The sequence below is a fragment of the Bufo bufo genome, chromosome 4 (genome assembly GCF_905171765.1).
Source record: "Bufo bufo chromosome 4, aBufBuf1.1, whole genome shotgun sequence".
In the NCBI taxonomy this organism is placed as follows: domain Eukaryota; kingdom Metazoa; phylum Chordata; class Amphibia; order Anura; family Bufonidae; genus Bufo; species Bufo bufo.
The window spans coordinates 134091816-134118932 of record NC_053392.1 but is presented as its reverse complement, the minus strand read 5'-3'; the positions used below and the strand labels follow the sequence as shown (position 1 = coordinate 134118932).

At 42.3% G+C, this 27117-nt stretch overlaps 1 protein-coding gene across 1 annotated transcript in view; it reads left to right on the top strand.

Moving 5' to 3' along the window:
• The window catches only part of PROC (protein C, inactivator of coagulation factors Va and VIIIa), a 100430-nt gene extending 96241 nt beyond the window's left edge, over window positions 1-4189 (top strand). The window contains exon 9 of the mRNA XM_040427946.1: window positions 3478-4189. Coding sequence (XP_040283880.1) covers window positions 3478-4079 — 602 coding nt within the window. The 3' untranslated portion in view covers window positions 4080-4189. The remainder of the gene's footprint in view (window positions 1-3477) is intronic.
• Window positions 4190-27117: the final 22928 nt, after the last annotated feature.

Here is a 27117-nt window from a genome sequence, read left to right as displayed (position 1 = left end):
GATATGCGATGTCTACTGCACCTCCACAGTCTATTATTTTATTCACCCAGTCAAAAAAATCTATAAGATTTGTTTGACATGATCTCCCTGAAGTAAACCCATGTTGTTTTTCATCTTGCAATCCATGGGATTTTAGATGTTCCACAATCCTATCCTTTAATAGGGTTTCCATTAATTTGCCTACTATTGATGTCAGACTCACTGGTCTATAGTTGCTCGATTCCTCCCTACTACCTTTCTTGTGAATGGGCACGACATTTGCCAATTTCCAATCTTCCGGGACGACTCCTGTTACTAATGATTGGTTAAATAAATCTGTTAACGGTTTTGCCAGCTCACCACTAAGCTCTTTTAATAATTTTGGGTGTATCTCATCAGGCCCCTGTGACTTATTTGTCTTCACCTTAGACAGCAAACTTAGAACATCTTCCTCTGTAAAGATACATGCATCAAACGATTTATTAGTCATTCTTTCTAGTGGAGGTCCTTCTCCTTTTTCTTTTGTAAAAACTGAACAGAAGTATTCATTAAGGCAGTCGGCTAGCCCTTTATTCTCTTCTACATACCTTCCGTCCTTTGTTTTAATTTAGTTATTCCTTGTTTTAATTTCCTTTTTTCATTTATATATCTGAAGAATGTTTTATCCCCTTTTTTCATAGACTGAGCTAGTTTTTCTTCTGCCTGCGCTTTAGAAGTTCTTATAACTTGCTTGGCCTCTCTCTGCCTAATCTTGTAGATTTCCTTATCTTCATTGCTCTGGGTTTTTTTATAATTACAAAATGCTAGCTTTTTATTTTTAATGATTTGGGCCACTTCTGCTGAGTACCACAGTGGTCTCCTCCTTTTTTTGCTTTTACTGACAAGTCTAATGCAATTTTCTGTTGCCTTCAATAATGCACCTTTTAAGTAGTCCCATTTCTCCTGACTCCATGTAATCCGTTCCAGTCTGATAAGGACTCATTTATGACTAATTTCATTTTTGAAAAGTCTGTTTTTCTAAAATCTAAAACTTTTGTTTTTGTGTGGTGGGACTCTTTCACAGTTCTTATATTAAACCACACTGACTGGTGATCACTAGATCACAAGGTTTCGCCTACAATGACATCATATACCGAATCCCCATTTGTGAATACCAAATCCAAAATGGCCTCCCTCCGGGTTGCTCCTCAACCACTTGTTGTAGAGATAACCCCAGTAGGGAATTTAGAATATCTGTACTCCTAGTAGAACTTGCTATTTTGGTTTTCCAGTTTATATATGGAAGATTGAAATCTCCCATAATGATAACTTCTCCTTTCATTGTCATTTTAGCTATTTCTTCAACTAGTAGATCATCTAGTTCTTTAACTTGACCAGGTGGTCTATATATCACACCTACACGAGTTACTGCATGGTTAGCAAACTGCAACGTAACCCAAACTGACTCTATGTTGGCCTCACCAACTTGTATTAGGTTAGATTTAATGCTATCTTTCACATACAGGGCCACTCCTCCTCCTTTCTTGCCTTCTCTGTCTCTTATGTATAAAGAGTACCCTGGTATGGTTATGTCCCAGTCATTTCTTTCATTAAACCATGTCTCCGTAACAGCCACTAAATCTACATTCTCAGATGCCATTATTGACCCAAGTTCATTGATTTTTTTACCTAAACTGCGAGCATTTGTAGACAGGACTCTGAGCTTATCATTTCTTAACCTCTGTGCTTCTGACCTGTTCTGGCATTGTTTCGGGGGGCAATCGGACTCTTTTATTTTCACTCTTTTGCCCCCCCTTCCTAGTTTAAATACTCTTTCGCAAATTCTTGGAGTTGTTCACTAAGTACATTTGTTCCTTTGAGAGAAAGATGCAAACCATCTTTTTTGTACAGTTCCTTTCTATTCCAAGTAGAGCTATCATGAGAAACAAAGCCAAATCCTTGCTCTTGACACCATTTACCAAGCCATATGTTGAACTCCTTTATGCGCCTCTGCCTATCATTCTGAACATTATGCACAGGCAGAACTTCAGAAAATGAAATGGTGGATGCAAAATCCTGTACGTCATTACCAAGTGTGATAAAAGATTTTTTCACCTCTGACACTTCATTGCAAGCCAGGTCATTTGTCCCTAGATGGACAAGAACATCCACGTCCCCTTCCTGCTTTGCTTGCTTAACAATATTAATAATACGTCTTCTATCTCTTCTAGCAGTAGCCCCAGGGAGACATCTCACAAAACCATTTTCTTTAAGCTCCACACTTCTTATGATTGAATCACCCAGCAACAGCTGCTTCCTTTGAGACTTCACTTTATCTTTTTGTTGCATACATTAGACATAGGAGTCGATGGTTTCTCACCCTCTGTGCTTGAGTCCATATCCATGTTGTCCTTACATTCTGAGAGTGCTGCAAGTGAATTATGGAGAACCACCGACTGTGGGACATGTCTTCTATCCACCACTCTAAGACTTCCAGAACCTACAGTAACCCATCTGCCATTTCTGGGGGTCCTCTGTGGCAGTGGCATTGCAGCAGTCCTAGCTGGAGTTTGTTTAACAGATAATTTAAATATTTCAGCTTTCAAAAATGCAATTTCCTGCTGCAGTAAGGAGAACTGTCTACATATATATATAGGCTGGATACAATGATCTGATCAGAGTGCAGCGCAGATGTGAACCTGGCCCTTAGTCAACAGAACATTTACAACCATACACATGCAATCTCGTGTTAATCCTCAGATTGCACCATAAACTTCAGATTATGGTCTGATGGCTGAAAAATATAGCACAACAAATCACAATTCTTATCTGTTGTTTGCCTTAAAGGACATCTGTCAGCAGATTTGTAGCTAGGAAACTGGCTGACCTGTTGTATGTGCGGTTGGCAGCTGAAGGCATCTGTGTTGGTCCCATGTTCATATGTACAGTATTGCTGAGAAAAATGAAATTTTAATATATGCAAACTAGTCTCTAGGAGGAATCGGGGCGTTGCCTTAACACCTAGAGCTTCTGCTTTCTCTGCAACTGCCGCGCCTTCTGCACTTGGATTGACAGGACCAGACAGTGAAAACATCATCATCACGCCTAGCCCTCACTTATCCTGAAGTCAATCAAAGTGGAGAGGGCGCAGCAGTTGCAGGGAGAGCAGAGCCTCTAGGTGTTAAGGCAACGCCCCCGTTGCTCCTAGAAGCTCATTTGCATATAGTAAAACATCATCATTCTCAGCAATGCAGACACATATGAACATGGGACCAACACAGATGCCTTCAGCTGCCAAGCGCACATGTAACAGGTCAGCCAGTTTCATAGGTAAAATCTTCTGAAAGATGCTCTTTAAGGAACTATTATGTCCAATTAATGGTTGACAATAGTAAGAAAAAGTTGCATGCATTTATTTCCGTCAACGTATTTCTCATGTCTATGTCACCTTTAAACTATGGATTATAGCAGGACATACTTGCAATTTACTTATATCTCTTTGGACATATCACACTATAGGTGAATTTGACCGCCGGACACTGGAAGAGACCGAGCAGCAAATGTATGTAACTAAAATCATTATTCACCCTCAGTTCAAAGTTGAGACTGTAGATAATGATATTGCTCTACTACGTCTGAGTCAGCCTGCCGTCTATAACAAGTATGTGCTGCCCATTTGTCTGCCAAGCTATGGACTTGCTGAAACAAAACTGACACTTGAAGGAACAGAGACCATTGTAACTGGGTGGGGCAATCAAGACCAATCACTTCGCAACCGTACTAGTATTCTCAGCTACATACAGATTCCTATAGTGCCCCATGAGAATTGTTCTGAGGTCATGCAGAACCGTGTAACTGATAACATGCTATGTGCTGGAAGGTTGGGGGACAGTCAAGATGCTTGTTCTGGAGACAGTGGCGGACCCATGGTCACCAACTTTGGAGACACATGGTTTCTTATAGGGTTGGTAAGCTGGGGAGAGGGATGTGGGAGGCTAGATAATTTCGGAATATATACCAAGGTTAATAATTATCTTCAATGGATGCATCAAGAATTGACAAACTATGAAGCAGAGGAGAAAAAAATGAAGTCACGTATAACCCCCTCACGTAAACCCTGATATCTAAACATTTCATGTAATCTATGATCATCATAATATGGAACTCAGCAAATAGCAATTATCACAACCATTGTTTTGGAGAAGCAATCTAATAAAACCTATACATCTAACAAATGTGTCTTTCTATCTTTTCAAAGAAAGAACCATGTACTGGAAATTTAATTCAAGATTCTAATTTATTAAGGTCGTTTTAGTTTTTTTTATAATTCTTTTTTTAAAGAAAAGTGCCCAAAAAATATGCAGATTACAGGTTACCTCTATACGAGGAGCCCCATCACCTGCACGGAATGCAGCAGCAAATGTTCAATTCTTCTGCACTGCCACTGCAGGGAAAAAGAACTATCGCATGGAGCCCAATAAAATTTGCTGTTTTCTAATGATTAATAGACATGCTGGGTCCTCTTGAGTGGTTTATTCTCTTTGTAACTGCCTACTATAGTAAGGTACTTTTCCTGACCAGGCCTACTTTTGCAAATCTGACCTGAGTCACTTTATATGGTAATAACCTTGCAATGCTTTTACTTATCCAAGCAACTATTCAACTATTCAACTATTTTTTTTTTGGACACATTGTACCTGGGTCAATATCTTTTAAATTTATTTATAAAATAAAAAATACAAAAATTTAAATGTGGAAAAAAATTGCATTTTCTAAGTTTGAATTTCTCTTTTGAATATCTCAAAATAGTTATTAATTAACATTATCCATATGTCTAGTTTATGTTGGAATCATTTTGTAATTGTATTATTTTAAGATGTTAGGATTAGAATTGTAGAAGCGATTTTTCAAGAAAAATTCCAAAACTGACTTTTTTTAAGGACCAATTCCGTTTGAAATTACTTTGAGGGGCTTACATAAAAGAAATCACCCATTAAATTATATTTTAGAAACTACTCTCGTCAAATTAGTCAAAACTGATTTTGGAAACTTTGTTAACCCTTTAGGTGTTCCACAGGAATTAAAGCAAAGTGCAGTTGAAATTCAAAAAAGTCATGTTTTTGTGGAGATTTTCAATTTGAATCCATTTTTCCTGTAATACAGCAAGAAATAACAGCAAAACAAACCTCAATATTTATTACCCCGATTCTGCTGTTCACAGAAACACCCCATGTGGGGTTGTAAACTGCTATATGGGCACACAGCAGGGCTTAGACGAAAGGGAGCGCCATTTGGCTATTTGCAGATTTTGCTGGAATGGTTTTCTGGTGCCATGTCACTTATGAAGAGACCCTGAGGTATTCCTAAAATGGAAGCCTTCAAAAAGTCACCGCATTTTGGAAACTACACCACTCAAGGAATTTTTTGAGGGGTGTAGTGATTTGACAGCATAGACATTTCATAAAATTTAGAAACACTGTGAAAATTTTAATTTTAATTTTAATTCCAATAAAATATTGCTTTAGCCACAGATTTTTCATTTTCACAAGGGATAAAAGGAGAAAAATCACCCTGCATTTTGTTATGACAATACCCACTATGTGGTCATAAACTGCTGTTTGGGCAAACTGCAGGGTTCAGAAGAGAAGGAGCACAATGTGTATTTGAGGTCTAGTTTGGTGATTTATACAGCACTGGCTGACAACTGCAGAGGCTCTGAGGTGAAATAAAAAAAGAAACTCCTAAGAAGTGACCCCATTTCGGAAACCATACACCAAATTTACTAGTGGGTGTAGTGAACATTTATAAATTTATAAATTAATCAACAGCAGATGATGCAAAGTAAAAATTAAAATTTTTACACAGATATGCCATTTCAGCACCCAGAATTTTCAGTCCAGTGTGTGCCAGTGTGAAAAGTAAGCCCTCTTCATGTGGTCCTAATGTTTTGCCTGGACCTCAGGCAGGACAGCAGGACTCAGGAGTAAGAGAACTACATCTTACACATCTTGTGACGACAACTGTAGTGTAACGGGGTTCCGAAGGTGCACTCGGTCCCCCATTGCCCGCAGAACTGTTGCTTAGCTTTGGGAATGAGGATCTGTGTTTGACCTCATTCCCAGGGCGGCTTTACTGCTGGGTGGCTCCCTGCTCCTAAGTCTGCCTTGAGCGCCGAGCTGATCACTCGGTGCTCAACTGGTTGGTCTTTCGGTCATGTGACGCTGGCAATGTCACATGACCCTCACTCCCCACTATAAATACAGGCAGCCTGCTAGCCACAGGTTGCCTGTTAATTTCTAGGTTCCTGGCTATTTGTTGGACTACTGAATATTTACCTGATCCTGTTCCCTGACGATCCTCTGCCTGCTCCTCCTGTACTGCGCATACATCCTGGTATTGTGACCGCGGCTCCCACCTGACTACTCTCTTAGGACTCCTCTTGTACTTCGCTACTCTCCTGGTATTTGACCCCGGCTTCTCCTGACCATTCTTTGCTTAATCCGTTGTACTGCGTAGCTCTCTTGGTTCTGACCCGGTCCGTTCATGTTCCGTATTTTGCCTTGTCTGTCTTCCCTGCACATATCCTAAGTTAGGGACTGCCGTCCAGTTGTCCCCTGTCATCAGGACTCGTGAGGCAAGTAGGCAGGGCCAGGGGTGAGGGTGGAGCGCAGTGGTCACTACCCTTCCCCCTGTGTGTGTGTGGACGTGACCGTTACATGTAGAGACTATGGGGTGAAATAATAAATAGAACCCCTGAGAAAAGATCCCATCTTGGAAACACCGCCTCTAAAGATATTAATGGGTGGAGTGAGTATTTTGACACCACAGGTATTTTGCAGATATTAATGCGCAGCAGATTGTTGTGCAAAATGAATATATCCTGTGCCCAGCTCATGCTATCTGAGACTTAAGGCCAGATAGCGTTCATACAAACTGTCGTTAGTGATTATCTGCCGGTGTAGGTGTAAAGGTGCCACCCATTACCAGATGAAAGAGTTCATCAGGTAATATGATAATTTGTGTGGTCCCCAAAATCATTGTTTGTCTGCAGCAGATTGTGCTGTCTAAATATGCTCTGCTGCCAGCCAACAATGATTCTTTGTAGGGATGAGTGATGGCTTTAGCGATCACTTCTCTCCATACTGTGGAGGAGATCGCTGCATGTAATTGCAGCGGTCTCCTTCATTGACAAGCAGACGCTTGCTGGGAAGGAATGCTTCCAGTACACACTACTAGAATTGATAGGTGAGTTCTACTAGGTATGGAAATGCCTTAAATTTGGACATAAACTGATGTTGGATACACTGCAGAATTCAGAAGGGAAAGACCAACTTTTGGCTTTTGCAGCGCCAGTGGCTTTTGATTGCTATTGATCAGATATTTTCTGACAACCAAACTTTTCTCTCAACAGAACTTTGTGAGGGTTTATTTTTTACAGGATGAGTTTCCATTATCATTGGTACTATTTTTGGGGTACGTACAGCTTTTTGATCACTTTTTATTTAGCTTTTTGGGAAGCAGGATAAAGAAAAGGCAGCATTTCTACCATAGCATTTAGAGTTTTGTTATTGCGGCATACACCATGCCGGAAAAATTACTTATTGACTTTATTCTGCTGGTCAGTATGATTACAGAGATTTTATACCGTATAGTGTTTTTAAGTTTTATTATTTTTACACAATTAAAGCAGATCATTACGGACACAGCAATACCAAATATGTGTATTTTTAGTTTTTTTCAGTTTTACACAATAAAAGCATGTTTGAAAAAAATATATCTTGTTTTTGTGTTGCCATTTTCCAAGAACTATATTTTCTTTATTTTTTTGGTAATCATCTTGAGTGGGGTCTCGTTTTCTGTGGGATGAGGTGACATTATCATTGGTATCATTTTAGGGTACATATCACTTTTTAATCGCATAATAGTATGATTTTTTTTTGGGGGGGTGTGAGGGTAGATCATGTGATATTTGGACCCAGTTATTACGGAATCGATGATACCTAATATGTCCATTTTTTATTTTCTTTCTATTTCTTACAATAGTAAACGACTTGATGAGGGAAGGGTGCTTTTTTTACACTTGAAACTCAAATAAATTGATTAAAATGAAAAATCTGCCAAAAAAGTGAAATTTAGAAATCTTTTATTTCCTTTCTATTTTCCTAAAGGGTTAACAAAGTTTGTAAAAATCTTTTTTTAATAACTTGAGGGGTGTAGTTTCTAAAATGGGATCATTTATGGGGGGTTTCTACTATGTAAGCCCCACAAAGTGACTTCATAACTGAACTGGTCCTTAAAAAGTGAGCTTTGGAAATTTTCTTAAAAATTTGAAAAATTGCTTCTAACATTCTAAGCCTTCTAACGTCCTAAAAAATAAAATGACATTTTCAAAATGATGCAAACATAAAGTAGACATATAGGGAATGTTAAGTAATAAATATTTTATAAGGTATCACTTTCTGTTTTAAAGAAGAGAAAGAAAGAAGAGAAATTGAAATGTTTAAAATTGCGAATTTTTCTAACTTTTTGGTAAATTTTGGATTTTTCATAAATAAAGGTGAAATATATTGACTCAAATTTATGACTGTCATGAAGTACAATCTGTCACAAGAAAACAGTCTCAGAATGGCTTGGATAAGTAAAAGTGTTCCAATGTTGTTCAAATTCTTTTATTAGGAAGAGCCAAGAAAAGATGTGATACAACAAAAACGGACCCCGATTGCAGGTCGAGGCTGTGTACATATATGTGCATACAATCAGAGGACCATAAAAATTAGCAAGTGGTTACACTGTCGATTCATAAGACATACCAATAAATCAACTTTAGGTATATATATGCTATGGAACCCTGATGGGGACAACACGACATAGGAATACAAGGCGGTAGACATAAGACACATAAGGGGGAAGAAGGGAGGGGGGTAAAGATGGTTCCTGACAAGAATTGTAGTGAGATACTGGACAAGGTAATAATAAGTCAAAATCTGCCCAAACATAATTAGAATACCAAAAAGCTCAAGTACAACTACCCATGAGACCTGAAAACCCTGTAGGGAGATATGGTCTTCTTAAGAACTGGCGTTATCCCTGCTCAACCAATTATGAAACTCATTAGATCCCTTGAACAAAATCCAAGGAGTCCAAATTTTTAAGTATTTGTTGGAATTGCCCGTGTCCTCCGCCAAGAGCTCCTCCATTCTGTGAATTTTCTCCAAGGTGATGAGCCAGTCCCTAAGAAGGAGTAGTGCAGTGGTGGATTTCCAAAATCTAGGTATGACCAGGCGAGCAGCTTGCACAAAGAATCTCAGGAGGCCTTTTTTCAGTGTGGAGGTAAAACTAGGGAACATAGAGAGCAACGCTCCCTCCGGAGTCCACCTGGTTGTGCTGCCACTGACCTGATCATATAGATCATTGAGGGACTTCCAGAAGGGTGTTATTTGACTGCAGTACCACCAGATGTGTGACATATTGCCCTCCTCCTGGCCACATCGCCAACACATGCTAGGACATGAAGGGAGAAAAGAGTGTAACAGGTCTGGTGTCCTGTACCATCTGGACAGGATCTTAAAATTCTTTTCCTGGAGTCCGCAACTTACGGACGACTTATGTGATAACTCGAATGCCTTCTCCCATTGTTCTGAAGAAAGAGGTCAGGAAAGTCTTTAAACTGCCGTAACAAAGCCATGCCCCTCTAGACGACCTCTAGAAGGAGGACAGCGGACGCAAGGAGCCTTTCTCTATAACTAGGGATATAGTAGGGTTATCTGCACGATCAATACCCAAAATCGATTTACGGCCCACGCCCAAAGGGAACTCAGGGTTATCAAAAAGTGGGGTCAAGGGCTGGGGGATAGGGTGAGGCCTAGGGGTATTACACTTTTATCCCATATTGCTAGAATGCCGGAGGTCAATAGAGGGAGCCGCGGGGGTCTTTTAGACTTAGAGATCCAGAGCAGATTCTGAACTGGGAACCCCACCTCCTGCTTCTCAAATTGAATCCACCTTTTGGAATGTCCATTATGAAACTAATCCAAAATATATGAAAGGATTGCGGCTTTATTATATTTTGGGAGGTCCGGGACCCCCGCGCCTCCCCTCGACCTATGGTGGACCAAGAATCTCATCCCCAACCTGGGAGTAGAGCCTGCCCAGATGAATTTTAGAAACATAGATCTAAGAGTCCTGAAGAAGACGCTCGGCAGGGGTATGGGAATAGTGCGAAAAAGGTACAAGATTCATGGGAGTATATTCATTTTAAGTGTGTGAATCCTACCAAACCAGGACAGCGGCAACCCCCTCCAAGCCTGCAAATCTTTCCTGATGTCCTCAATAAGGGGGGTAAAGTTTAGTGGGAAGAGATCAGCGGAATTAGAGGGAATAACCGTGCCCAAGTAAACAATGTGGCCTTGGGCCCAACCGAAAGGAAATGAGGATTGCAGAGTATTGACCAGGGCTTGTGGCAGAGTAATATTAAGATCCTCTGACTTATGGAGGTTAACTTTAAAGTTGCTAAGGTCTCCAAAGGTCGAAAATTCCTTCAGTATATTAGGAAAACTGACCAATGGGTCTGTACAATAGATAAGGAGATCATCTGCATAAATGGCAATCTTCGACTCCAGTTCTCCCAATCTCAGGCCCCTGATAGACTCATTGGCTCTGAGAGCTCTGGCTAGAAATTCCATAACCATAATGTATAGCAGAGGGGAAAGTGGACACCCCTGTCTGGTGCCATTACGGATACGGAAAGGTGTCGATAATGATCCGTTAACTCGAACCCGGGCGCTAGGGTCACGGTAGAGAGCAAGTATTCTATCAATCATGCCAGGGCCGAAACCGAATGCCCTCAGGGACTCGCCCAGAAAGGACCAATCTACGCGATCAAAAGCTTTCTCAGCGGCAATCGATAGAAGACAGAGAGGGGACCCTCTTTTGCTAGCTCTATTTATGATGGCCAGAGAGCGAATGGTGTTGTCTTGTGTTTCCCTCCCCGGGACAAAACTCGCTTGGTCCACATGGATCAAAGAGGGCATAAATGGCTTCAATCTGTCTGCTAAAATTTTTGCGTAGATCTTTACATCCACATTAATCAGAGAGATTGGACGGTAATTGCTGCAGGCTAACGGGTCTTTACCTGGCTTTGGGATAACACATATGTGGGCCATCAGGGCCTGGGGAGGGAAAGACGATCCACCCGCCAGGGAATTACACATTCTGGTAAAAGGGGTGGAAATATCATCCAGGAAGTGTTTGTAAAAGCGAGGCGTGAAGCCGTCAGGACCAGGGCTTTTACCAGCTATCAACCGCTTTATTGTTTTATGAACCTCTAATGCCGTTATCTCTTCCTCTAACTCCTCTCTCTGGTCAGAGGACAGCTTAGGGCCAAGCAGACCAGACATGTATTCCCTGATCTTCTTAATTTTGGCATCTAGGGGTAAATCAGCGAACTTCCCTCGCAAACTATACAATTCTTCATAATAGGAGCGGAATTCCTGGAGAATGTCCCCTGTCGTGTGTATCCATCCCCCCACCCTGCGATTTAGGGAGGGAATATACGAGGCGTTCGTTTTTGGTCGCAACATTCTCGCCAGCATTCTACCGCTTTTATCCCCGTGACCATAAAAAAACTTTTGCAGCCTATCCCTAGCACCCAGGTACTTTTGATCAATTATTTTCCTAAGAGCTGTGCGAGTCTCGCAAAGCTCCTGAAAAACCGCAGTGGAGAGCAACCCTTTATGCTTCTGCTCCAAACCGGCCAATTTCTGCAGTAGTGTTTTAACCTCCCCAGATCTAATTTTCTTAAGTCTAGAAGCATGTAGGATAAGTCCACCACTAATTACACATTTTAAAGCTTCCCATTGAATGGTCGGGCTAGAGGGGTCGGATTCGTCAATCATTGCAAAATCAGAGAGGGCGGATCTAATGTCAGTGGCGCAGACAGGGTCCCTAAGTATGTTGTCATTGAGTTTCCAGGTACCGAAAAATCTGCAAGAGTCCCCAATGTCTAAAGCAATCCAGGTCAGAGAGTGATCTGAAAATAAGACGGGTTCAATGCCCGCAGCGGGTCGTGAGTCAAGTAGAGAGTGAGAAATGAAGATGTAGTCAAGACGGTGATAAGTGTTGTGTGAGGCAGAAAAGAACGTGTAGTCCTTGGTAGTGGGGAATAGTATGCGCCAAACGTCTACTAACTTGAGGGATCGGAGGTGTCTCTTAAAGCTAAGGGCTACCCCAGAAGAAATAGAGGACCTACCGGAGGAGGCATCCTAGGACACATCCAAGGGGAAGTTAATATCTCTGCCAAGGAAGATCGGCAGGCCATCAGCAAAGTCGACCAGGGCGGAAAACATCTTAGAGGCAAAACGGGAATGCCCTGTATTAGGGAAATAAACATTAGCAATTATTAGAAGCTTGGAAGATAAGGAGACCTTAATGAATAGGAAGCGGCCAAAACTGTCAGATACTGTGTCTATGATTTCACATGGAATTTACTTGTGGACGGCAATGAACACCCCCCGAGATTTAGACTCTGGGCGTGTACAGTGCGACCAGGTCGTGTAATATCTGTTTTTGCAGGAGGGCACATGACCAGTTTTGAAGTGGGTCTCCTGCAAAAGAGCTATTGAGATTTTTTGTTTGTGCAGGTTATACAGGATTTGGCTACGTTTGACAGGCTCGTTAAGACCATTTACATTATAGGAGCTAATTCTAACAGACGCCATCAAGTGCAGCAGAGGTTAACAACTCTAGTAAGTACTGATCAGGAAAGAGAAGGAGTGGAAAAGTACAAAAGGGACGACAAAACGTGACTAGAAAGACAAAACAATGACTCACAATGAGAACAAAAACCAACAACCAGTGGCGTTCTACCCAAAAAATAAACATCTCAGGAGTGTCTCGGCCACCCAAACTGAACAGGTAGGAGAGATGGAAGTCCAAGTTGAGCAAGTACCCCCCCCCCCCCACCACTCACAAAGTAGGAATAACTGGTAATAAGCTATCTGTTAGACGAGCGATCGCCTTCGCTCTACAGATGAGAGCAAGGGCGAAGCCAGTAAAATCAAGAACGGCATATAACACCCGCAGAGATACATATAAAATATGAGGAAACTAGCTAGAGGAGACTAACTGTAAACTGAAGATAAGTAACTGGACACATAAACCCAGAAAATTGCAGAACGAAAGCAAGAAACCACTTGGAAAGTGGACAAGTAAGTGTCAAGCATAAAATTGAGAGACAGAGGACATCACGGCGTCTTCGCTGTCCGCGGAGATACTTGGGTCCACTGTGCTCTGTCTGGCAGCTGTGCTGGAGACGACATCGATGGTCAGTCTGGAAGAGAGACCTTGGGTAAAGAGAATTAAAACTTAGGGAGATCTTCTAGGTCCCGGAACGTCGCCATCTTGCCATCTTTCCTGGCGTGCAATTGGAGCGGGAAACCCCAACGATATATGATGTCCTTTTCTTTCAGCAGGGCAAGGATGGGGCGCACTGCCCTGCGAAGTTGGAGTGTTCTTTTAGATAAATCCGGTAGGATCTGGATTTGAGCACCTTGAAAAGATAAGTCCTCGGACTGCCGTGCGGCTTTCATAATGTCCTCCTTAACTTTGTAAAAGTGCACGCGGCAAACAATGTCCCGCGGTCTGTTAGGGTCTGCTGACTTAGGCCCCAAAGTCCTATGCACCCGCACCCGGTCTAGCTCGATGGGGGTAGTGTTTGACCCTTTCAACAGAGAGCTAAATAGCGACTGGACAGTGGCTTCCAGGTCAGACGGTATAACGGTTTCCGCCAGCCCTCTTATCCGGAGGTTGTTTCTCCGGTGACGATTGTCGATGTCGTCAAGGTGGGTCAATAACTGGGAGATCTGCATAGAGTGTGCAGAGAACTTTTTGGTGATCTTCTAGATGTTCAAAAACGACCTCCTGTGTCTTTTCAGAGGCTTCCACCCGGTGTCCCAAGTGTATGATTTCCCCCTTCAGTACCTCCATCTCTGTTTTATAAGTCTGCTCGAGTCAGGAGACCGAATGTTCTAAGTCCTCCTTTGTAGGCAGAGCACGTAGCTGGGCTTGAATGTCCCATCCGATATCGGAGGTACATGAGGAGGGACTCCTGGAGTCTATTTCAGAGGGTGACGAGCGGGAGCCGCGATCTGGAAGTGGCGTGGAGGTGCCAGCGGCCATCTTGGGAGTTCCCTGCTGTCCCGCTGTATTCGGCTGAGAACCGAAAAATTTCGGTATACCAGCTCCGTCCCCTTGCTGATCAGTATCCGCTTGCCCTTTGGCCGTTTGATCGGGTTAATGACGGTTTTATAACCGAGAGATAGCTGTTAAAGCCGGAGTGGTGGGAGAGCTGCAGCAGTGCACATCTTACTCAGCCATGAGCAAGCCACGCCCCCCCCCGTGTTCCAATGTTATTACTACATAAAGTGACACGTCAGATTTGCAGAAAAAGGCCTGGGCAGGAGGGTGAAAACTGGCCCGGGGTAGTAGGGGTTAATTAAGATTGTTTGGTTTATTAGTAGCCCATTGAATACTATACTATGCAACCAAAAGTATGTGGACTCCTGACCATCAGAACCATATAAGCTTACACATTCCAAAACCATAGGATTTGGATTCCATAGAATATATATTAACTCATAATTATTTTCAATACCAGGGGGAATTTTACCTCCAAACATGCGGAACAGCAATGGGAACAAAATTTGCTCCGTCATATGCCAATCTGTTCATGGGAGCCTTCGAAAGTCAAGAGGGCCTACTTGAACATGAAAATATCATCTGTTACAAACGTTTTATTGATGGCATTATTTTCATATGGAGAGGGGGCCAGTCTTCCCTCTCCACGTCCATCCAGCAATTAAACCAAAACAACTGGAATCTAGCATTCACTGCCCACTCCAATCCGAATTCTATAGTCTTTCTAGACCTTCACCTCCAAACTAATGAGAATCGCATCATGACCAGTACACACTTTAAGGAAGTTGATGCCAATAGCTACCTTGATTTTAGTAGTTGCCATTTTCACAAATGGAAGAAGAATATCCCCTACGGTCAGATGAGGAGGGTCCATAGAAACTGTTCAGATAATAAGACCCTGACTGATCAACTAGACTTACTACAAAAGAGATTCAGAGATAAGGGGTACCCCAAAAACCTTATATGCGATTCAAGATCCCGAATCTCAAAAGAGAGCCAGGCGGATTGCTTGAAACCTCGCACTACCACCCTCGAAACCAAACCGCATAATATCCTGTTTAATTTCTACACTAGGTATAACTCGCTCCACAACACTATAAAAATGGTACTTCAAAAACACTTGTCCATCCTTCACCAAGATCCAATTATTGGAAATATGATCCTGATAAAACTTGGTATCACTTTCCGACGAGCACACATCCTTAAAAACCTACTACTAACCACTTAGAACCAAAGCCAAAAAATGTAGAACTCTATAACTCCACCCAAAGGATCTTTTAAATGTGGGTCTAAACGCTGTTTGTGCTGCCGGAACATTTCTAGTGGATTCTCTAATATATTCTCTAATATGGATTCTCTATATTTCCAATACTAGAGAATTCATTCCCCTGAAACACTACATGAACTGCAACTCCAGATACGTTATCTATATGCTGGAGTGCCCTTGTGGCCTACAGTATATTGGCAGAACAACACAAACACTAAGAGAAAGACCGTTAGAATCACCGTTCTAATATTCAACGACAATATCTTAAACATGGGGTGTCCAGACATTTCTCAGAAGCACATGCAGGTGACCACACGGGACTTATACTAACTCCTATAGATCGGGTCCCACAATCTTATTCCCAGCTGTGCAGACAAGAAATGTACTGGATTTACCGGTTCAATACACTCTCCCCCTTTGGCCTAAACGAGAGCCTGGAGTACAGCCACTATTAAATTATTTAACTAATATATAAAAATAATTTAAATCTTGTTAAAGGTGAATGATAGTTAGAGGGGGACTATCCGATGTGTCCTGATACGTCGCCAAAAGGAGGGCTAAATCATAATAATACAATCACCAACCAGGTTCCATATGTATTCAGAACTTTGTACTATATTGTCGATTTGTATTAAATGATTGACCTTTAATTCAAGTGCCATTTTGTATCAGTAATATTTTTATGCATCGTTTTTTATTTTATGTGTGCATCTATATAATATCTGCGATAATAACACCTCATTCTAATCCCATTTCACAATATTAATTATTGAAATTGGTATTATGTGGATCATTCGCATATTTAATCCAGCATCTCTTCCATATCACCATTTGCTATTTGGCGCTTCACTGGTCTTTTTATCCACCTTTTCTCCTCAAAACCATAGGTGTTAATATGGCGCTGATGTTTCACGGCTACAACAGCCCCCACTCTTCCAAGGAGGCTTTCCACAACATTTTGAAGTGTGACTGTGGGAATTTGTGGCCATTCAGCCAAAAGAACATTTGTGAGGTCCAGGCACTGATGTTGGACAAGAAGGTCTGGCTCGCAATTGGTATTCAAATTTATCTTAAAGGTGTTTGATGAGGTCAGGGCTCTTTGCAGGTTACTTGAGTTTCTTTACAACAAACTCATCATGCCCTCAGGAAAAGGCCTTACCCGAACTGTTGTCTGAAAGTTGGAGGTACACAGTTGTCTTCAATGTATTTTCATGCTGTAACATTAGCCTTCACGGGAAATAAGACAATTAGACCAAACCCTGAAGCAGTTCCACACAATTATCTCTCCTCCACCAAAACATGCAGAAGGCACTATGCATTGTGGTAGGTAGCATTCTTTGGGAATCAAACCCACCCATATGTTATCCATAGAATGTAGTAGAATGGCAGCATATTTTACACCTCTTCAGGTGGCATCTAGCAGTGATCTTAGGCTTGTCTTCAGCTGCACAATCATGGGAACTAATTTCACATAGCTCCTTATGCACAGGTCTTGTGCTGATGTCACTTCCACAGGCAACGTTGCACTCTGTAGTGAGTAATGCAACAGGGGATAGGCAATTTTTACAAGCCACTCACTTCATCATCCAATGGCTATATTCTGTAGCTTTGCATACTATTGCTGTTGAGCTGTTTGCATCCACTTCACAATCATATAACTTTAAGCAGTGGTCCCCAACCTTTTTTGCACCAAGGACCAGTTTCATGCAAGACAATTTTCCCAGGGACTGGGTGGGGTGGGGTGTTCTTGGGCAGGGCTTAGGGGGTTTTGGTCGGCGCTGACTGATTCACGCGCATAACAAAACACAAGGTGCATGTTAAAAAATATAACAATTACATTTATTATTTAAAAACTCAACCTGAGACTCAAAACTGACTAGGGTCTCTGCTGCACTGGGCTCTGCTGCACTGCTGATATTTTCAAGGTGACTCCCTATCTGAAACTGGATGCCGACAACCCCCCTTTGGGCCGTCATGTTTATTTCCATTGGTGGGACAGTGAGAACTAACCAATCCTACCCTCACAACCCCTTTTCTGCATTCTCATTGGTGGGGAAGTGGGAGCTAACCAATCCCTGTCTCACTAGCCCTTTTCAAGCATTTTTATTAGTGGCAGTGGCTGGCTGGCATCACAGTTGGAAGGAAGGAACGCTCTCCTTCCTTCCCGCTGTACGGCCGCACGCTGTGTGTGATGTGCGCGTCGGGCATGCATGCGCCCAGGGCCGGTGCAAGGATTTTTGCCGCCCTAGGCAAGATAAAAATTGACGCCCCCCCCCCCCCTTATCAGATGATCTGCCCATATCATGTTCCACCCCTTTCTCAGTTTTTAAATTAAAAGAACTGCTATGTTTCCCTTAGGGTTAATCCAGCTTCTTTTAGCTGTCTCTTTTTGCGGAACGGAATTGCGGGCCCATACAACGTGCGGCCCCGATCCGGAACTGCGGACCCGGATCCGCAATTCCGATCCTGAAAAAAATAGAACATGTCCTATTCTTGTCCGCAATAGTGCCGGCAATGTGCGGTCTGCAAAGTGCGGAACGCACATTGCCGCTGTCCGTGTTTTGTGGATCCGCAAAACACACACGGATGTGTGAATGGACCCTAAATGTGAGGTAAATTAGTTTCCAATGTAGTATTAATAACTAAACAATTACATAATAAACATATTGCATTGTCTACTTACCACCAGGACAATAAGATGATCTGGTCTCTGGCTGCAGTCTGGCTCTTGGTCTGGCTCTGGGGACTCCCTTGTCACTCTCATTATTCCCCCCCCTCTCCCTTGTCACTCATTATTTCCACCCTCCCCTCCCCACTCATTATTTCCACCCCCCCTCCCCACTCATTATTTCCACCCTCCCCTCCCCACTCATTATTTCCACCCCCCCTCCCCACTCATTATTTCCACCCTCCCCACTCATTATTTCCACCCTCCCCTCCCCACTCATTATTTCCACCCTCCCCTCCCCACTCATTATTTCCACCCCCCCTCCCCACTCATTATTTCCACCCCCCCTCCCCCCTTGTCACTCATTATTCCCCCCCCCTTGTCACTCATTATTCCCCCCCTTGTCACTCATTATCCCCCCCCCTTGTCACTCATTATTCCCCCCCCCTTGTCACTCATATTCTCCCCCCCTTGTCACTCATATTCTCCCCCCCTTGTCACTCATTATTCTCCCCCCCTTGTCACTCATTATTCTCCCCCCCCCTTGTCACTCATTATTCTCCCCCCCCCCCTTGTCACTCATTATTCTCCCCCCCCTTGTCACTCATTATCCCCCCCCTTGTCACTCATTATTCTCCCCCCCCTTGTCACTCATTATTCTCCCCCCCTTGTCACTCATTATTCTCCCCCCCCTTGTCACTCATTATTCTCCCCCCCTTGTCACTCATTATTCCCCCCCCCTTGTCACTCATTATTCTCCCCCCCCTTGTCACTCATTATTCTCCCCCCCCTTGTCACTCATTATTCCCCCCCCTTGTCACTCATTATTCTCCCCCCCCTTGTCACTCATTATTCTCCCCCCCCCTGTCACTCATTATTCTCCCGCCCTTGTCACTCATTATTCTCCCCCCCCTTGTCACTCATTATTCTCCCCCCCCTTGTCACTCATTATTCTCCCCCCCCTTGTCACTCATTATTCCCCCCCCTTGTCACTCATTATTCCCCCCCCTTGTCACTCATTATTTCCCCCCCCTTGTCACTCATTATTCTCCCCCCCCCCTTGTCACTCATTATTCTCCCCCCCCCTTGTCACTCATTATTCTCCCCCCCTTGTCACTCATTATTCTCCCCCCCCCCCTTGTCACTCATTATTCTCCCCCCCCCCTTGTCACTCATTATTCTCCCCCCCCCCCTTGTCACTCATTATTCTCCCCCCCCCCCTTGTCACTCATTATTCTCCCCCCCCCCTTGTCACTCATTATTCTCCCCCCCCCTTGTCACTCATTATTCTCCCCCCCCTTGTCACTCATTATTCTCCCCCCCCCCCCCGTTGTCACTCATTATTCTCCCCCCCCCCTTGTCACTCATTATTCCCCCACCTCTAGTGTAGCGTGGCCGAGCTCTGTTCGGTCCGCGGTACAGGAGCATTTGTTTCCTGTACTCGACCGGACTGACAGGAAGTGCACACTTAGTGAGCACTTCCTGTCAGTCCGGCCGGGTACAGGAAACAAAAGCTCCTGTACCGCGGACCGAAGAGAGCTCGGCCACGCTACACTAACAGCACAGAGCAGGATTCTTAAGAGCGGCAAGCGCTCAGCCTCAGCCGCTCAGGCGGCGCCGCCGGCCGCCCCCAAGCAATTTTCTTTTTTTTTTACCGCAACGGGCGCCGGGCGCCCCCTGCTGCATGGCGCCCTAGGCGACTGCCTAAGTCGCCTTACTGGTGGCGCCGGCCCTGCATGCGCCTGGCGCAGTGGCGTAACTAGAATTCTATGGGCCCCAGGGAAAACTTTGAATTTGGGCCCCCCGTGGCAATAATAACCATGAGCACCGCCGTGCCCCTCATGTGGTCCCCTTTCTCACTATATTTTATTTTGCCCCCACTCCTATATATTTCATTTTTTTGCCCCTCTATATATTTCATTTTCATTTTGCCCCCTCATTATTTGCTGCCCCTGCCTCATATGGCCGGTGTGGGCCCCCCCTTTCTGAATTCAGACATTAGTGCCACTGATCATCATCTCGCCCCCTTCCCCCCATACTTGCTCCGTAATTTCTCCGTACTTGCGGGCTGTGGCGGGCTTCAGTTCGGCGCGCAATCCCGTGGCTCTGCTTGCGGCGCACCACCGCGTCATTCCAGCAGTGATTCCGCGAGACCTGCCATAGGAGCCAAACTCAAAATATAAGGAGGGCTCGGCTGCCGCACTTAAAAAAAGCACTTGCGGAGCCGAAGGCCCTCCCCCCCCGCCGGCCCCTGTCCTGGCGTCTCCCCTCCTCTGTATTGCCGCGGCCCAGCAAACAATCTTCCAGAGCCCGGTCCTGGGCCACGGCCCGGCGGTTGGGGACCGCTGACCTGAAAGACATCTGTCAGCAGATTTGTACCTATGACACTGGCTGACCTGTTACATGTGTGCTTGGCAGCTGAAGGCATCTGTGTTGGTCCCATGTTTATATGTTCATCCATTGCTGAGAAAATTTATGTTTTAATATATGAAATGAGCCTCTGGGAGCAAAGGGGGCGATGCTTTTAAACCTAGAGGCTCTGCTCTCTCTGTAACTGCCGCGTCCTCTCTACTTTGATTGACAGGACAAATGTGTATAAATAGTGATCCTGCCTGGCCCTGACTTCTCCTAAATTCCAAAGTGACACGGCACTTGCAGAGAAAGCTGAGCCTCTAGGTGTCACAGCAATGCCCTCATTGTTCCTAGAGGCTCATTTGTATATATTAAAATATCATTTTAATATATACAAATATACAGACGCCGCGTATATCATTACATTATAGGGGCAGTGCCGATAAATTGAAGTGCAAGTGGCGGAGCCACTAAGAGTATTCTGGCAGAGCTAGATACGATATTAACAGCACTTTAGGCAGGGTAACTAGCTAATTGAGTGCAGTTTAGACACAGAGTGTCTGGTGTCGGCTGACACTACAGACACAGTATTAATTATACCACCTGCACCTATTGTCAGAGAGATATGTAGCAATATCACCTGACCTACTGATTCAAGTAGAGACACTATACCCTCAGCCCCAAATATATTCAGCCCTCCATATGTATTTTTAAATTTTCACTTTATGTTTTTTTGTGGCAATGTTTGTTTAATAAAGTAAAATAAAAGTTATATTTTAAAAACACGACCAGAAACAGGAATTATAGTCGCTGACTATTGGAATCGCACATATGTACATGGGACCAACACAGGTACATTCAGCTGCCAAGCGCACATGTTACAGGTCAACCAGTTTCATAGGTACAAATCAGCTATTGGCATCAACTTCCTTAAAGTGTGTACTGGTCATGATCCGATTCTCATTAGTTTGGAGGTGAAGGTCTAGAAAGACTATAGAATTCGGATTGGAGTGGGCAGTGAATGCTAGATTCCAGTTGTTCTGGTTTAATTGATGGATGAACGTGGAGAGGGAGGACTGGCCCCCTCTTCATATGAAAATAATGTCATCAATGAAACATTTGTAACAGATGATGTTTTCATGTTCAAATAGGCCCTCTTGACTTTCGAAGGCTCCCATGAACAGATTGGCATATGACGGAGCAAATTTTGTTCCCATTGCTGTTCCGCATGTTTGGAGGTAAAATTCCCCCTGGTATTGAAAATAATTATGAGTTAATATATATTCTATGGAATCCAAATCCTATGGTTTTGGAATGTGTAAGCTTATATAGTGCTGATGGTCAGGAGACCACCATACTTTTGGTTGCATAGTATAGTATTCAATGGGCTGCTAATAAACCAAACAATCTTAATTAACCCCTTCTACACCGGGCCAGTTTTCACCCTCCTGCCCAGGCCATTTTTTGCAAATCTGACGTGTCACTTTATGTAGTAATAACATTGGGGAAAAAAGTTGAAAAAATAAAGTTTTCCCCCCAAAAAAATTTAAGTTTCAAGTAAAAATAAACAAAAACGTCATTTCCCCCAAATAAAGTAAAAGAAAAATTGGTAAAAGATAGGGAAAAAAAAAAAGTAGACATATTAAGTATCGCCGCGTCCGTATCGACCGGATCTATAAACATATCACATGACATAACCCCTCAGATGAACACCGTAAACAATAAAAAATAAAAACTGTGCTAAATAAACAATTTTTTGGTCACCTTACATCACAAAAAGTACAACAGCAAGCGATCAAAAAGGCGTTTGCCCACCAAAATAGTACCAGTCTAACCGTTACCTCATCCTGCAAAAAATGAGCCCCTACCTGAGACAATCGCCCAAAAAATAAAAAACACTATGGCTCAGAATATGGAGACACTAAAACATCATTTTTTTTGTTTGAAAAAAGCTGTTATTGTGTAAAACTTACATAAATAAAAAAAAAGTATACATATTTGGTATCGCCGCGTTCGTATCGACCGGCTCTATAAAAATATCACATGACCTAACCTCTCAGATAAACACCGTAAAAAATAAAAAATAAAAACTGTGCTAAATAAACCATTTTTTGTCACCTTACATCACAAAAAGTGTAATAGCAAGCGATCAAAAAGTCATATGCACCCCAAAATAGTGCCAATAAAACCGTCATCTCATCCCGCAAAAAATGAAACCCTACCTAAGATAATCGCCCAAAAACTGAAAAAACTATGGCTCTCAGAATATGGAGACACTAAAACATGATTTTTTTTTGTTTCAAAAATTATATTATTGTGTAAAACTTACAGAAATAAAAAAAAAAGTATACATATTAGGTATTGCCGCGTCCGTATCAACCGGCTCTATAAAAATATCACATGACCTAACCCCTCAGATGAACACCGTGAAAAATTTAAAATAAAAACTGTGCTAAATAAACCATTTTGTGTCACCTTACATCACAAAAAGTGTAATAGCAAGCGATCAAAAAGTCACACGCACCCCAAAATAGTGCCAATAAAACCGTCATCTCATCCCGCAAAAATCATACCCTACACAAGGTAATTGCCCAAAAACTGAAAAAATTATGTCTCTCAGACTATGGAAACACTAAAACATGATTTTTTTTGGCTTCAAAAATGAAATCATTGTGTAAAACTTACATAAATAAAAAAATATATATACATATTAGGTATTGCCGCATCCGTGACAACCTGGTCTATAAAAATATCACATGATCTAACCTGTCAGATGAATGTAAATAACAAAAAATAAAAACGGTGCCAAAACAGCTATTTCTTGTAATCTTGCCTCACAAAAAGTGTAATATAGAGCAACCAAAAATCATATGTACCCTAAACTAGTACCAACAATACTGCCACCCTATCCCGTAGTTTCTAAAATGGGGCCACTTTTTTGGAGTTTCTACTCTAGGGGTGCATCAAGGGGGCGTCAAATGGGACATGGTGTCAAAAAAAACAGTCCAGCAAAATTTGCCTTCCAAAAACCGTATGGCATTCCTTTCCTTCTGCGCCCTGCCGTGTGCCGGTACAGCTGTTTACGACCACATATGGGGTGTTTCTGTAAACTACAGAATCAGGGCCATAAATATTGAGTTTTGTTTGGCTGTTAACCCTTGCTTTGTTATTGGGAAAAATTGATTAAAATGGAAAATTTGCCCAAAATTTTTTAATTCTTACATTTCATCTCCATTTGCCAATAACTCTTGTGGAACACCTAAAGGGTTAACAACGTTTGTAAAATCTGTTTTGAATACCTTTAGGGGTGTAGTTTCTTAGATGGGGTCACTTTTATGGAGTTTCTACTCTAGGGGTGCATCAGGGGGCTTCAAATGGGACATGGTGTCAAAAAAAACTGTCCAGAAAAACCTGCCTTCCAAAAACCGTATGGCATTCCTTTCCTTCTGCGCCCTGCCGTGTGCCCGTACTGCGGTTTACGATCACATATGGGGTGTTTCTGTAAACTACAGAATTAGGGCCATAAATATTGAGTTTGGTTTGGCTGTTAACCCTTGCTTTGTAACTGGAAAAAAATTATTAAAATGGAAAATCTGCCAAAAAAGTGAAATTTTTAAATTGTATCTCTATTTTCCATTAATTCTTGTGGAACACCTAAAGGGTTAACAAAGTTTGTAAAATCAGTTTTGAATACCTTGAGGGTGTAGTTTATAGAATGGGGTAATTTTTGGGTGGTTTCTATTATGTAAGCCTCGCAAAGTGACTTCAGACCTGAACTGGTCCCTAAAAATTGGGTTTTTGAAAATTTCTGAAAAATTTCAAGATTTGCTTCTAAACTTCTAAGCCTTGTAACATCCCCAAAAAATAAAATATCATTCCCAAAATGATCCAAACATGAAGTAGACATGGGGAATGTAAAGTAATAACTATTTTTGGAGGTATTACTATGTATTATAGAAATAGAGAAATTGAAACTTGGAAATTTGCCATTTTTTAAAAAAATTGGGTAAATTTGGTATTTTTTTTATAAATAAAAAAGATTTTTTTTTACTTCATTTTACCAGTGTCATGAAGTACAATATGTGACGAAAAAACAATCTCAGAATGGCCTGGATAAGTCAAAGCAATTTAAAGTTATGAGCACTTAAAGTGACACTGTTCAGATTTGCAGAAGTCCTTAAGGTGAAACAGAGTCCTTAAGGGGTTAATCAATTTTTTTCCACTAACAAAGCAAGGGTTAACAGCCAAACAAAACTTAATATTTATTACCCTGATTCTGTAGTTTACAGAAATACCCCATATGTGGTATGTTTATAGAGCAGGTTGTTACGGACGCGACAATACCAAATTCTTTTTTTAGTGTTTCCATATTCCGAAAGCCATAATTTTTTTTATTTTTTGGGCGACTGTCTTATGTAGGGGCAAATTTTTTTCGGTATGAGATGACGATTTTATTGGTACAATTTTAGGGTGCGTATGACTTTTTGATCACTTGGTATTACACTTTTTGTGATGTAAGGTGACAAAAAATAGCTTTTTTTGTGACACACTTTTTATTTAGTATTCATCTGAAGGGTTAGTTCATGTGATATTTTTATACAGCAGGTTCTTACGGACGCGGCAATACCTAATATGCATACTTTATTTATTTATTTATTTATTTATGTTTTATACAATAACAGCATTTTTGAATTAAAAAATCATATTTCAGTGTCTCCATATTCTGAAAGCCATAGTTTAAAAATTTTTTGGGCGATTGTCTTAGGTAGGATCTCATTTTTTGTGGGATGAGATGACGGTTTGATTAGTACTATTTTGGGGTGCGTATGACATTTTGATCGCTTGGCATTACACTTTTTGTGATGTAAGGTGACAAAAAAGTGGCTTTCATGACAGTTTTTTTTTTTTTTTTTTTTTTTCGGTGTTCACCTGAGGGGTTAGGTCATGTGATATTTTTATAGAGCAGGTTCTTACGGGTGTGGCAATACCTAATATGTCTACTTTTTTTTTACATTTAACACAATAATATCATTTTTGAAACCAAAAAAAATCATGTTTTATTGTCTCCATAGTCTGAGAGCCATTTTTTTATTTTTTTGGGTGATTGTCTTAGGTAGGGGCTCATTTTTTGCGGGATGAGGTAACGGTTAGATTGGTACTATTTTGGGGGGTATGCGCCTTTTTGATCGCTTGATGTTGAACTTTTAGTGATGTAAGGTGACCAAAAAAATGCTTTTTTTTAGCACAGTTTTTATTTTATTTTCACCTGAGGGGTTAGGTCATGTGATATTTTTATAGAGACGGTCGATACAGACGCGGAGATACCTAGTATGTCTACTGTTCTTTTTTTATTACTTTATTTTGGGAAAAGGATGCTTTTTTTTTTTTTACTTAAAATTTTATTTTTTTAAACTTTTATTTTTCACTTTTTTGTTTTTCCCACTCTGGAACTTCAACTTTTAGGGATCTGATCCCCTTTACAATGCATCACAATACTTCTGTATTGTAATGCATTGGCTGTAAGTGTATTGGCTGTAAGGGGGCTGGATCTCACAGGCTAAGAGCGAAGGCAGCCACGATGCCCAAGTAAGGCATTGGGCTGCCTTTTCTGCCATCGGGTCCCCGTCACAGCAGCGCGGGGACCCGATGGCTGCTCCCTCCATTCCCATACATCGCACGTGCCGTGGACAGCGCGGACCACAGCACATCAAAGGTTAATGAGCCGGCATCTGTGTTTTCACTGATGCCGGCGTATACGGCAGGGGTCCGGCTATCAGTCACCCCTGCTGCTGATCGGGCGGGCGCAGCTCCTGCACCCGCCCGATCAGCCCGCCGCAATAGTGCGGTGCTGGGTGGCAAGTCACGTCCCGCTGCACCGTACTATTATAATACTAAGATAATAGTCCCATGCAAATGGGCCTTTACAGTTGACAGGGGCAGATCTAACAGTTTTGACAATGGTGGCATCATATGATAATGTTGGTGAGCAGAAAGTGTGTGTCTCTGTGTGGGCTATATGAGACTTCAGCCCTGAGAGTAGCCAGAGTAGTAGAGTCTGTGTAGGCAATAATCTACACCTCCTGGTCATCCCAACATAAAGACCTGGTTAACATATGTGAACAAGGCATGCCTAAAACCTTGGATCTCACATGCACATTTAAAGTAGAAAAAGCACACTAGACTGGCCCAGATCTTTACCATGACGGAGAAGCCAATCCTGCTTATGACTAATGGGTCAGACATCACCAAGTGGAGTAACTAGACTACGATGACAGAATGAAGGTGTCACGTTCGGGTGTGGGAGGGAAACACCACACCGAACATAGGTGGGAAAGAGGTGAGGGAATAAGGCCTGGAAACTAGGGAAAGGAGATGGACACCTCCTAATAAAACCTTAATTAAAGTCCTGACTAACTACCAGTATGAACAGACCCCAGAGGTAGGTGATTCATACACCGGAACCTAGTGTCCTAACTGACCCTATAGGACCCTGGACTAATGTCAGGACTGAGACAACCTGTTTCTCCAAGAGGAAGGACGAACAGGAGTCTCCCTCAGGCCTTAAAACATCAGACAGGGAAATACACCACACAGAACTCAAACAAAATACACAGAGGGAAATTAAAGACTTAACTTCAAAGGAGCAATGGAAGCACCAGGAACTCCGCCGAGATCCACA